Below are 12,504 nucleotides of genomic sequence, written 5' to 3' on the forward strand. Positions count from 1 at the left end.
TGTCGTTACTGTCTGGTTTTAAAAGTGTTTTTTTTAGTGGCGCGCATCGCTTTTCCTCCACAATGGTTTCCATTTTGTTTGCGTTTGCGCGCCCCCTGCCGTTCACTACGTCCAAGCACACGCACACGAATTGTTGAATGAAAGCGTGTTCAAGTACTGCAACGACTTGTACGCTAGATGGCAGTAATGGGATATGATAGACATTATTTCTCCTACAAGGGGTAATGTGGTTGCTGTGCAGATACAAAAAGTCCACAAAAAATCAGGTAAAAAAAAATCCCACATGAAAATAATGTTTGTACACTAAAGAAGCAGAATAAACCTTGAATGTGTTTGTATCTCATAATTTAAAAGCTACCAGGATGTAAAAAAAAAATTTAATTGTCAGCTAATAAAGCATTAAAGGACTTGTTTGGGTACTATAGAACAGCAACCTTTTTTGAGACAAGGCACATTTTTTTCATTAAAAAAATCTGGAGGCACACCACCAGCAGAAAACGTTTAAAAAAATTAAGGTCGTCGTGCCTTATTTTGAGTTTGTTGGTGTTTTCCTGTGTGTTTTTGATTGATTGATTGATTGATTGATTGATTGATTGATTGATTGATTGATTGAAACTTTTATTAGTAGATTGCACAGTTCAGTACATATTCCGTACAATTGACCACTAAATGGTAACACCCCAATAAGTTTTTCAACTTGTTTAAGTCGGGGTCCGCGTAAATCAATTCATGGTACAAATATATACTATCATCATAATACAGTCATCACACAAGTTAATCATCAGAGTATATACATTGAATTATTTACATTATTTACAATCAGTAAAGTAGTGCTTTAGTTCTTGTCTTGCGCTGTTATTTTGGTGGCGCTTCCTGTTTTGTTGGTGTTTTCCTGTAGCAGTTTCACGTCTACCTTTGAGCGCTATTCCACGCACTTGCTTTGTGTTAGCAAGCAAGGCTATTTATGTTGTTGCTATCCTTCTTTGTGTGAACATTAGTTGTCATGTCATGTACAGATGTACTTTGTGGACGCCGTAAGTTTTTGCTGTCGTCCAGCATTCTGTTTCTGTTTACTTGGTAGCCAGTTCAGTTTTACTTTCGTTTTGCATAGCCATTGCCTTTTCCTTTCCCTTTCGTTCATTTTTGGTTTAAGCATTACATACCTTTTTACCTGCACACTGCCCCCTACTGTGGTCTGCATATTGGAATCGCAACAAACCATCCTCGTCTCACCCGACACATTCCGACTTTTACAGAGCAATAAACTACCTGCTGCCACCTACGGACATGGAGTATTACGTGGTCACCCTGCCGAGTTTTACACAGCACAGACACTAAGCAACGGCAGATTGGTTGAAAAACACTGCTATAGAGGGGTTCGGATTTTCTACATTTCCCACAATGCATTGCCGTTGGCCATATTGGAAGGCTCTGTTTGTATCACGCCCATTGTTGCTGATCATTCAACTAGTGATACTAATAATGCTGATGACATGTGCGATTGTCAACTGCTACAATCGAGGTGGGAGAGATATTATTAGTTTTTATTGCATTCCTTAGCATATTTCTATACAAACGGAAGTGGCTGAAAAGAAGAGGTAATGGCGGGCTGCAATCAACCGAGATGTGACGTGTAATACGACTTTGTGTTTGTTCTGATCATTTGATACCAGGTAATTTAAAAAAATGTAAGTAAAATGTATCTAAAATAATGACAGCCCCACTTTGCATTGACTTGATGTGGTTGATAGAAAATAGTACTTACTTCTCTCATCCGGACTGTAGCCTCCACATATTAAAAAAAAAACTGAAGTGACAGGAGAACATAATTCTCCAGATCCTGCCTCACAGTCACAGTGTGCTAAGATGACTTTAGATTGGTTATCCGTGATTATCCAAGGTGTCAAACTTGGGTCGGGTCATTTCTGAAAGTCCATTAACATTAGTCTGACTTGACGACACGATGTCCACTGGTTTTATAGAGATAAACACAAACGTCACAAGCCCATCCACAAACAAAGCGGTCAAAGCTTTCTAGACGCATATCATTTTGAGAGTCCTTCAAGGTGCAAAATAGGCTACGTTGTAAAATTAGATAGTACACAAAGTTTGGGTATGAGACATCGAACTTGTCGATCTTCTATGGATTCATCCATCCAATTGTGGTTGTTTGCTCTTTATAACGACAAAGGGAATTCTTATCTATTGACTCACAATAATTCTCTATCGTATCACAGCCGGTGCAATGTTATTTTCCACTGAATAGTTTGGAAATATTGTGTGTAGCGCTATCGCGTACGATGACGCTCGACTTTCAATCTGGCTTCTGGCAATGCATTGTGGGATACTTTAACCAAAAGTCCAAAGCCCTCTAATAGCTTAGCATGCCTCCTATTGTCGTGCAAAGCAAATAAATTTTTTTATGTTTATACCAGCCTTAAAGGCCTACTGAAACCCACTACTACCGACCACGCAGTCTGATAGTTTATATATCAATGATTAAATCTTAACATTGCAACACATGCCAATACGGCCGGGTTAGCTTACTAAAGTGCAATTTTAAATTTCGCGCGAAATATCCTGCTGAAAACGTCTCGGTATGATGACGTCAGCACGTGACGTCACGGATTGTGGAGGACATTTTGGGACAGCATGGTGGCCAGCTATTAAGTCGTCTGTTTTCATCGCAAAATTCCACAGTATTCTGGACATCTGTGTTGGTGAATCTTTTGCAATTTGTTCAATGAACAATGGAGACAGCAAAGAAGAAAGCTGTAGGTGGGAAGCGGTATATTGCGGCCGACTGCAGCAACACAAACACAGCCGGTGTTTCATTGTTTACATTCCCGGAAGATGACAGTCAAGCTTTACCATTGGCCTGTGGAGAACTGGGACAATAGAGACTCTTACCAGGAGGACTTTGAGTTGGATGCGCAGACGCGGTACCGTGAGTACGCATGCAGCTGCGGCTTCCAAACATTTGATCGCTTGCCCGTACGTGCGTGCCGCTATGTGCATGTCACGTACGTAACTTTGGGGACTTTGGGGAAATATATGTGCTGTATGAACTTTGGGGAGGTGAACGGTACTTTGGGCTGTGGGATTGAGTGTGTTGTGCAGGTGTTTGAGTTGTATTGGCGGGTTATATGGACGGGAGGTGTTTGTTATGCGGGATTAATTTGTGGCATATTAAATATAAGCCTGGTTGTGTTGTGGCTAATAGAGTATATATATGTCTTGTGTTTATTTACTGTTTTAGTCATTCCCAGTTGAATATCAGGTCCCACCCGCCTCTCACAGCATCTTCCCTATCTGAATCGCTCCCACTGCCCTCTAGTCCTTCACTCTCACTTTCCTCATCCACGAATCTTTCATACTCGCTCAAAAAATGGGAAAATCGTCGCTTTCTCGGTCCGAATCGCTCTTGCTGCTGGTGGCCATGATTGTAAACAATGTGCAGATGTGAGGAGCTCCACAACCTGTGACATCACGCTACTCGTCTGCTACTTCCGGTACAGGCAAGGCTTTTTTATCAGTGACCAAAAGTTGCGAACTTTATCGTCGATGTTCTCTACTAAATCCTTTCAGCAAAAATATGGCAATATCGCGAGATGGTCAAGTATGACACATAGAATGGATCTGCTATCACCGTTTAAATAAGAAAATCGCATTTAAGTAGGCCTGTAATAAGCCTTTCTGGTAAGGTCTATTCAGGTGTACTGGAGAGGAGACTACACCGGATAGTCGAACATCGGATTCAGGAGGAACAGTGTGGTTTTCGTCCTGGTCGTGGAACTATGTACCAGCTCTATACTCTCAGCAGGGTCTTTGAGGGTTCATGGGCGTTTGCCCAACCAGTCTACATGTGCTTTGTGGACTTGGAGAAGGCATTCGATCGTGTCCCTCGGGAAGTCATGTGGGTAGTGCTCAGAGAGTATGGGGTATCGGACTGATTTTGGCAGTCCGCTCCCTGTACGATCAGTGTCAGAGATTGGTCCGCATTGCCGGCAGTAAGTCGGACCCATTTCCAGTGACGGTTGAACCAATTTCCAGGAAACTACACAATTGATTTCCGGATTTCCAGTAAACATAAATGATTCCCAATAAACTTTTGCGCAGTGAGTTTTACGTTTAGCTTTCAGAGGCTGTTGGCTTTGATGCTAAATGGTGCACTGACCCAGCAGAACCAGCAAGTGGTGCTGCACTTACAGGACTTGAAAAGGGAACAGGATTAAAGTATTTACTCAATTAAGTCTTTTTGCGCCTCGGTTAAGTTGTTTTTGTGTCTTTACTTTTTTATCTCCACTGCATGTTGCCAAAACAAAACAATTTCCGCAGTTTGACCTCAGAATCCCTTTGTAAAAATCCAGCTTCTGGTATCGTCCATCTTTAAACATCTAAAATAGGGACAGGAAATGTTTGTTTTCCTCTTCCTGTTTTGACTCCACTGGAAGTTTGGACACGCTAGCAAGCAGTCACTTTGACAACATAAACACACAGCATGTGGACAGATCAACTTTAAAATATGGTTTCTCTGTGTCTAGTTACAGTACATGTTGTAAGAACGACGCTGCTATGTGTCTAATTACTGCATGTAGTGAGTACGGTGCTTTTTTGTGTCTCGTTATGTTGCATGTAGTGAGTACGGTGCTTCTACTTAAAAGACCTAACCTCGACCTTGACCGCCGTCTAAACTACCGACTGTTGTCCCATGTCCTGTAAGTGATACTTAAAAAATCCTTGAAAAAATGGTCGCACAGCTACTAAATGAACATTTGGTGTCAGATTTACAAAGATCCAAATACCACGCTCTAAACAGCCTATGTAAAAAATTAAATAATGTGTACTTGGAGTGGGCCTGTTGCATGTGATCTACTTAGACTGCATGTGCAATTGAAAAGTGGTGGAGACTGCTTTATTTAAATGAGGGTTTTGTGTACATACGGGCTTTTAAAGTTAAAGTTAAAGTCCCCACGATCATCACACACACACTAAGTGTGGTGAAATTATCCTCTGCATTTGACCCATCCCCATGTTCACCGCCTGGGAGGTGAGGGGAGCAGTGAGCAGCAGCGGTGGCTGCGCTCAGGAATCATTTTGGTGATTTAACCCCCAATTCCAACCCTTGATGCTGAGTGCCAAGCAGGGAGGCAATGGTTCCCATATTTATAGTCTTTGGTATGACTCGGCTGGGATTTGAACTCACGACCTTGCAGTCTCAGGGCGGACAGTCTAACCACAAGGCCACTGAGCAGGTTTTATCATAATACCACGGAGACGATCAATTTCTGCACATTCATGTATGCACCTGCCTGTGTTCGCAACGAATGTGTTGTGTGCGTGGCTGTGGATTGCATCACCAGCGCATTCGTGCGTCTGGAGTGACTCAAATGCAAGAAAATTAACAATTAAAAAAACTTATTTTCATGTAGGAGATATAGTGATATATTTCCTAAATTTAAAAAAAATGTACGACGTAAAAAAAAAAAACGCCAGCAGACACCAAAACGCATCAATTCAAATCATTTTAATCAGCCCCATAAGTCATCCAGCAGCAATTACATTTTAAAAGGAAATTGCTGAATAGACGATACGTCTAATATTTTTAATTTCTGACCGTCCAAAATGTTGACACACACACGTGGGACAGAGGATTTTCTGTCCATTGTCTGTCTGTGCAGCACCAGCACTGATCCTGCAGCCGTTTGTGGAACTGTCAGTTTGCGCGTCCATCAGACACGTGCTTAATAAAATTATTATATTTGCATCTTCTCCCCCCAGTACTGTGGGCATTTTGACAATCAGCATATATATTTGCATATTAATGAAGACAGCCAAGCAAAATGAATTGCCCGACATATTCTGCTTACTTAACAGACCTGTCCACTTTGCCCACGTTTAGTAGATCAGCTTTGAGTGTGCTATCAGGTTTACACGTGTTTTAGTACACACAAACCTTTAGTAAATTAGGCCCTTAGTATCTAACTATCTTTTAGAACTTTTTCAGTCAGCTTTCAGGGCAAATCACTCCACTGAGATGGCCCTGGCAAAAATGACAAATGATTTGTTGCTAACTATTGATGTCAATATATCATCTATACTTGATCTCAGCACTGCCTTCATCACAACATTCTTTTGGATCACATCAAATCATGTATCGGTGTGTCAAACTTAGCATTCTCTTGGTTCAACTCCCATCTCACAAAAAAACTGTGTATCTTATAACAATGCAACCTCTGAGTACATTAAAGTAGTGTTTTTCAACCTTTTTTGAGCCAAGGCACATTTTTTGCTTTGAAAAAATCCGGAGGCACACCACCAGCAGAAATCATTCAAAAACAAAACTCAGTTGACAGTAAAAAGTCGTTGTCGCAATTGTTGGATATGAATTCAAACCATAACCAAGCATGCATCACTATAGCTCTTGTCTCAAAGTAGGTGTACTGTCACGACCTGTCACATCACGCCGTGACTTATTTTGAAGTTATTGGTGTTTTCCTGTGTGTAGTGTTTTAGTTCTTGTCTTACGCTCCTATTTTGGTGGCTTTTTCTCTTTTTTTTGTATTTTCCTGTCGCAGTTTCATGTCTTCCTTTGAGCGATATTTCCCACTTCTACTTTGTTTTAGCAATCAAGAATATTTCAGTTGTTATTATCCTTCTTTGTGGGGACATTGTTGATTGTCATGTCATGTTCGGATGTACTTTGTGGACGCCGTCTTTGCTCCACAGTAAGTCTTTGCTGTCGTCCGGCATTCTGTTTTTGTTTACTTTGTAGCTAGTTCAGTCTTAGTTTCGTTCTGCACAGCCTTCCCTAAGCTTCAATGCCTTTTCTTAGGGACACTCACCTTTTTTTTATTTTTGGTTTAAGCATTAGACATCTTTTTACCTGCACGCTGCCTCTCACTGTTTCCGACATCTACAAAGCAATTAGCTACCGGCTGCCACCTACTGATATGGAAGAGTATTACACAGTTAGTCTGCCGAGCTCTAGACAGCACAGACACTCAACAACAACACATAATTTTCAGACTATAATTACTGGTATGCAAAAAATATTTTTAACCCAAATAGGTGAAATTAGATAATCTTCCACGGCACACCAGACTGTACCTCACGGCACACTAGTGTGCCGCGGCACAGTGGTTGAAAAACACTGCATTAAAGTCACCTGCAGAGTTCCACAAGGTTTGCTTCTTGGCCCTATATTTTTCGGCCAAAATACGTCTGCTAGACTTTTGACTAGGACAAGAAAGTGCATTGGCTCCAGGTACACGCCAAATGCGACTTTAAGGTTTTATTACTTGGTACAAAATATTAAATGGTCTAGCACCATCTTATCTTGCTGATTGTATTTTACCTTACGTTTTGTTTCATAAAAAACGCTGGCTCATTAGTGACTCCCAGAGCCCTAAAAAGTCTGCAGGCTTTAGAGTGTTTTCCATACAGGCTCCAGTACTCTGGAGTGGCCTACCAGCAACAGTTAGACTTGCTACCTCAGTAGAATTATTCAAGTCCCGCCTTAAAATGCATTAATGTCTTCTGGCCGTTTTTTAATAGACCCATTTTTAGACCAATTGATCTGTCTGCCCCTGCCGCTTTTATGCTCTGTCCCCCACTCCTGTTTGGGCATAATACCATGGCCATGGTTAATTTCTGGAAAGGTATTAGATGTTAGCTGACCCGGATTAAGACCTGAGTTGGATCAATCATTGGAGTCCAATGATTGGACAACTCTGTGGACCACTCTTCCACATCTCTGCATAGCTGACTGGATGAGCCTGGAAAAAGATATACCCCCCATGACTATCTGTTGGTTTCCCAATAGACTGGACTCCCTCTTGATCTATTATTTCCATCCATCCATTTTCTACCGCTTGTCCCGTTCAGGGTGGCGGGGGGTGCTGGAGCCTATCTCAGCTGCATTTACATTTTATTAATTTAACAATATAAATTTGACTATTCAATAACTGTACCCACTTGACATGCATTGCTGCCGGTCACCTTGGAAGGGGGGGTCCCTACATCCGTGATCCCTTTTCAAGGTTTCTTCTTTTTCCCACTCTGGTTTTTTTTGAGTATTTCCTTGCCCGGATGTGGATTTAGATCAGGGGATGTTGTATTTTTGTGAAGTCTTTGAGGCACTTGTGATTAAGTGCTAGATAAATACAATTTGATTGATTGATTAATTGATTGATTGATTCATTCATTCATTACCGTATTTTACGGAGTATAAGTCGCACCGGCCGAAAATGCATAATAAAGAAGGAAAATAAGTCGTATTTTTGGGGGAAATTTATTTGATAAAACCCAACACCAAGAATAGACATTTGAAAGGCAATTTAAAATAAATAAAGAATAGTGAACAACAGGCTGAATAAGTGTATGTTATATGACGTATAAATAACCAACTGAGAACGTGCCTGGTATGTTAACGTAACATATTATGGTAAGAGTCATTCAAATAACTATAACATATAGAACATGCTATACGTTTACCAAACAATCTGTCACTCCTAATCACTAAATCCCATGAAATCTTATACGTCTAGTCTCTTTCGTGAATGGGCTACATAATATTATTTGATATTTTACAGTAATGTGTTAATAATTTCACACATAAGTCGCTCCTGAGTATAAGGCGCACCCCCAGCCAAACTATGAAAAAAAAACTGTGACTTATAGTCCGAAAAATACGGTATATGTTTCTATGTTACACTGCATTTAGTCACGAGTTGTGTCTTTTGAAAAAAAAAGTATTTAAAAAAAAAATATAACTAAAACAAAATAATTTAGGAGGGTTTAACAATAATTTGGGAAGCATTTACTCACTCTAAAAAGGCCTAATGACGCCATTGGTTCGAACGCTTGATGGAAAACATAATGAAAAGACGTAAATATTTCTGTGCTTCTGGGTTATAAGTTGGGACGACTGACACATGCGTAGAACGCCTCAATGACCCGATGATTGATGGATGGGTGTCATGATCTGGCAGTGCTCTGCTGCCGCCTGTCTGCTTTGTGTTGCACTGCCTGGTTTTCGGGTTTTAGGAATGAGCCACTTGAGCGCACACCTGATACCCATTTCCTCCTGACGACTTAAGCTCTCCAGTCCATTCACCGGGGGCCAGTAGATTCCTGATGATTTACCCTTGCAGTCGTGTTCATCTCCTCTGCCTTGGCTCCATTCAATCTTCTCGTTTCCAGACGCTCTGCCCATGCGCTGCATTGTAGTGTTTACCGTTTCCTCTCCACACCTTTTGTGTGCGTTCTCAGTTTCTCCGCACCCTTTGTGTGCATCCTTAGTTATTTTTCCTCACTCCTTTTTGAGTGCACCTTTTGTTATTATTCTTATTATTTTGTCTGTGCGTTGGGGTCCTACTCCGGCAGAAGCCGGTCGTGACAATGGTAGTGAATACATGCAAGAGGGAACTGGTTTACAATCACATAATCTAGACACGTATACGCAGGGAGTGTGTGCACATACACAAAAGCAGTTCCAGAGAAGCAATTAACAATTTGCAGTCATGTTGTTGTTACAATAGAATGTTAGCTAACATTAGGTAACCTAATCGCCATCATTAGCTGACAGTACACAAAGCTCATGTACGAGTCTGAAAGGCGTGAAAGACATTTCAGATAGGTCTTTATTGTCATTGCACAAGTACAACGAAACTTTGTTTTCTGAATCTGACAGAGTGAGATATAATGCTTAAGTCTAGGGGTGTAATGATTGATGGATGTATCAATAGACCGATTTACATTCCTAAATTTCAAGTGTATCGATCTGTGCTCGGCAAGTTTGCCTTCCAGAAGTTAGGTATCGATCCAAGATCGTTTTAAAAGGGAATCGATCGATTTTATCGATACTATAAAAAGGAAAACATTTGATTTAAGAACGGCAGATTTTATATGAAGTTTAGCACTTTTAAGGATAAAGGACGTTAAACGTTAAGTCTATTTGCCAGTCTGTGGCTTCATCAAAAAAAAAAAAGGCAGATGCCTACAAAAGTCATAAAAAACGCAAATACCACAAAACAATATCATCATAAATTAGAACACACAAACTTTCAGCTACAGCACAATTGCAAAAAAGCCACAACAAAGACAAACGACAAAACCCAATAATATAAAGACTTAACACAACTTTAAGCCACAGAAGACGCGACTGACACAACTGAAGTGACGCGCCGACTTCGGGAACGCAAGGAGAAGTCGTTTCATCGGAAACAAATACATACAAGCGATGGATGAAGGAGGCTATGGAAATTAGGAAGCAAGGGGCCAACACCGTCTACAGGGATGAGGGGGCATACATGCTATGGCACACCTGGGATGCAGTTTGTCATCAGGAAGAAGAACAAATACTATATGGCCAGGTGGGGGAACTTTATTTAGCAGGTAAATCCACTCTTAAAATGTTGTTTACAGTATTTTTAATGAAAATATCTTGAAAGTTCAAAATGAGAGCAGAAAAGGTTTCCCTCTTGTTAATTCAACCTAAAGTGTTGGTTGCACTTTATTCAAATAAGATGTAAATGCATTTGGCCATGAGTTGTTGTTTACTGGCTTGTTAGTATCCATAACTCATTTACACATAATTCCCTTACAAGAAGTAACAGGAATATAGGAAACTTCTCCTGCAGTGTCCAGTATACAGTATTTATTTCACCGTACAACTAGGTCTGACCTGAACAAACTGCAACTTGTTCAGAACAGAGCGGCTAGACTGGTACTTAAATGTTCTTTGCGCACTAATATTTCATTTATGCATTCACGCCTGACCTGGTTGTCTGTTGAACAAAGGATGCATTGTAGTCTCCTTATGTTCTTTAGAACTATCATGTTAGATCAATCACCAGATTATTTTTACAAACAGTTTTTAAAATCAACTAACACACATATTCATGACACTAGGAATGCCAGCAATGGCTATTTGGCACTTCCTGCTCCCAGGACCAATCTCCTCAAACATACAGTCATGTATAGATGTACATCATTCTGGAATCGGTTGCCATCTCACATTAATCTCTCACAAAGTAAATTGTCATTTAAGACAGCTTTGAAGATACACCTATTGCAGCTGCCCACATAATACTGGGTTTATACTGGGTTTAGCTTTTTTATCTTATGTTTGTTGTTTAGTGCCACTAAAAACTCAGACAGTTTCTCGGTCACATTGCAGCCCGGCACTCGGTGGGATGTGTAGATTTTGCTTCCAGTGCGACCCCAAAAAGGGACAAGCGGTAGAAAATTGGATGGATGGATGATTGTTTCCTTTGATTTAAAAAAAATAGTTACTTCAAAAAAAGTATTTTGAACGATCTGGCAACACATCAAAGAGCCATAAATCTATCTTTTATCCAATCGCATAGAACACAGTAAACATTTTCTTTGTTACGTCACAAAAACGAAATAATTTTAAAGGAACAACCGATTATCAACATCACGTGACTTGTAACCGCTTCGCTCGCATTAGAAGCGTCCAGCAGGGGGCGTGCGAGAGGCGCGCGGAGGCGAAGAGGAAGAAGGAGGTAATAATGTGGGCGGGGCTTCACTCCCATTGTCCGTTGGTCGGTACGGACGGACCGGAGTGACTTTTCAAAAGTTTGCACGGCGTCCACACCGTTTGTGCTCCCGGTGGGACCAGCTCGACCACCGGGCCTGAACCAGCAGAGGGACGCGCGGGTGTGTGTACGCACAGGACGACGCCGGGCGCGGGAGGACTTTTTGGGAAGAAAGACATAAGTTTTTGTTTTTTGTTTTTCTTTCATCCTGCCGAGGATCCAGGAGGAGCTTCGTGGAATGACACACAAGTGGGATCATCCTGTTGGATTAAGATAAACTGGCAACATGGACAACTTCTTCACGGAGGTAAGACAATTGCTGCCCTTTTACTTTTCTTATGCATATGTGACGTCATGTTGGATTTACCTGGGAGTTCATCGAGTGCAAAAAAGTCAGCACTGACAATGGAACCTGTGCTTGGAGCGAATGAATGAATGTATTTATGAATGAATGAATGTAAAGCGGAGGGTGCTGGAGCCTAAGGGACAAGCTGTAGAAAATGGATGGATGGATGAATGTAAAGCGTCATATCAGAGAACAGTGCTGGTCTGCCTGGATGGAGTCCCAGTAGAGCTCAGGCATTTCCTCCTCCTCCCAGAGGAAGACTGGATGTGGTTTTATTGACACTTTCATGACTGTCACATGGCTTGTCCACATCCAGGAGACTTTGACTGGCATCATACTTAAAGACAAGAACCTTGGTGTTGACCCTTGAACTATCTGAGACATGGTGTGCCAGCTGATGTGACTACCAGCATCAGACCTAGACTTGGGAGTCAAGACTAGATTCAGAAATTTAAAAAGCAACTTTGCTCTAGCTTGGAAGTTGACCACCGTCTTGAGAGGATAATAGTTTTGGACCTAATCAGGACTCAAATTAAAGGTTTTGTACTATTTGTCCTGACTTCAGAAGACAAAAGCCTCTAGTACTCCAGCTTT

The 12,504-nt window shown here is 41.1% G+C and overlaps 1 protein-coding gene across 5 annotated transcripts in view; it reads left to right on the top strand.

Annotated features, from left to right (window-relative positions):
- Positions 1–12,504, top strand: part of myo10 (myosin X) — a 166,105-nt gene that overhangs the window by 28,637 nt on the left and 124,964 nt on the right. For 2 of the 5 annotated variants that reach the window (XM_072915215.1, XM_061979123.2), the window contains exon 2: positions 11,788–11,871. In XM_072915215.1, the coding sequence (XP_072771316.1) occupies positions 11,851–11,871 (21 nt within the window). In that variant the 5' untranslated portion in view covers positions 11,788–11,850. Of the gene's footprint in view, positions 1–80; positions 267–1,483; positions 1,599–11,363; positions 11,872–12,504 lie in introns of those variants that run through there. The other 3 variants (XM_072915216.1, XM_072915214.1, XM_061979124.2) reach the window with 3 other exon arrangements.

The sequence above is a fragment of the Nerophis lumbriciformis genome, linkage group LG19, assembly GCF_033978685.3.
Source record: "Nerophis lumbriciformis linkage group LG19, RoL_Nlum_v2.1, whole genome shotgun sequence".
Lineage (NCBI taxonomy): Eukaryota > Metazoa > Chordata > Actinopteri > Syngnathiformes > Syngnathidae > Nerophis > Nerophis lumbriciformis.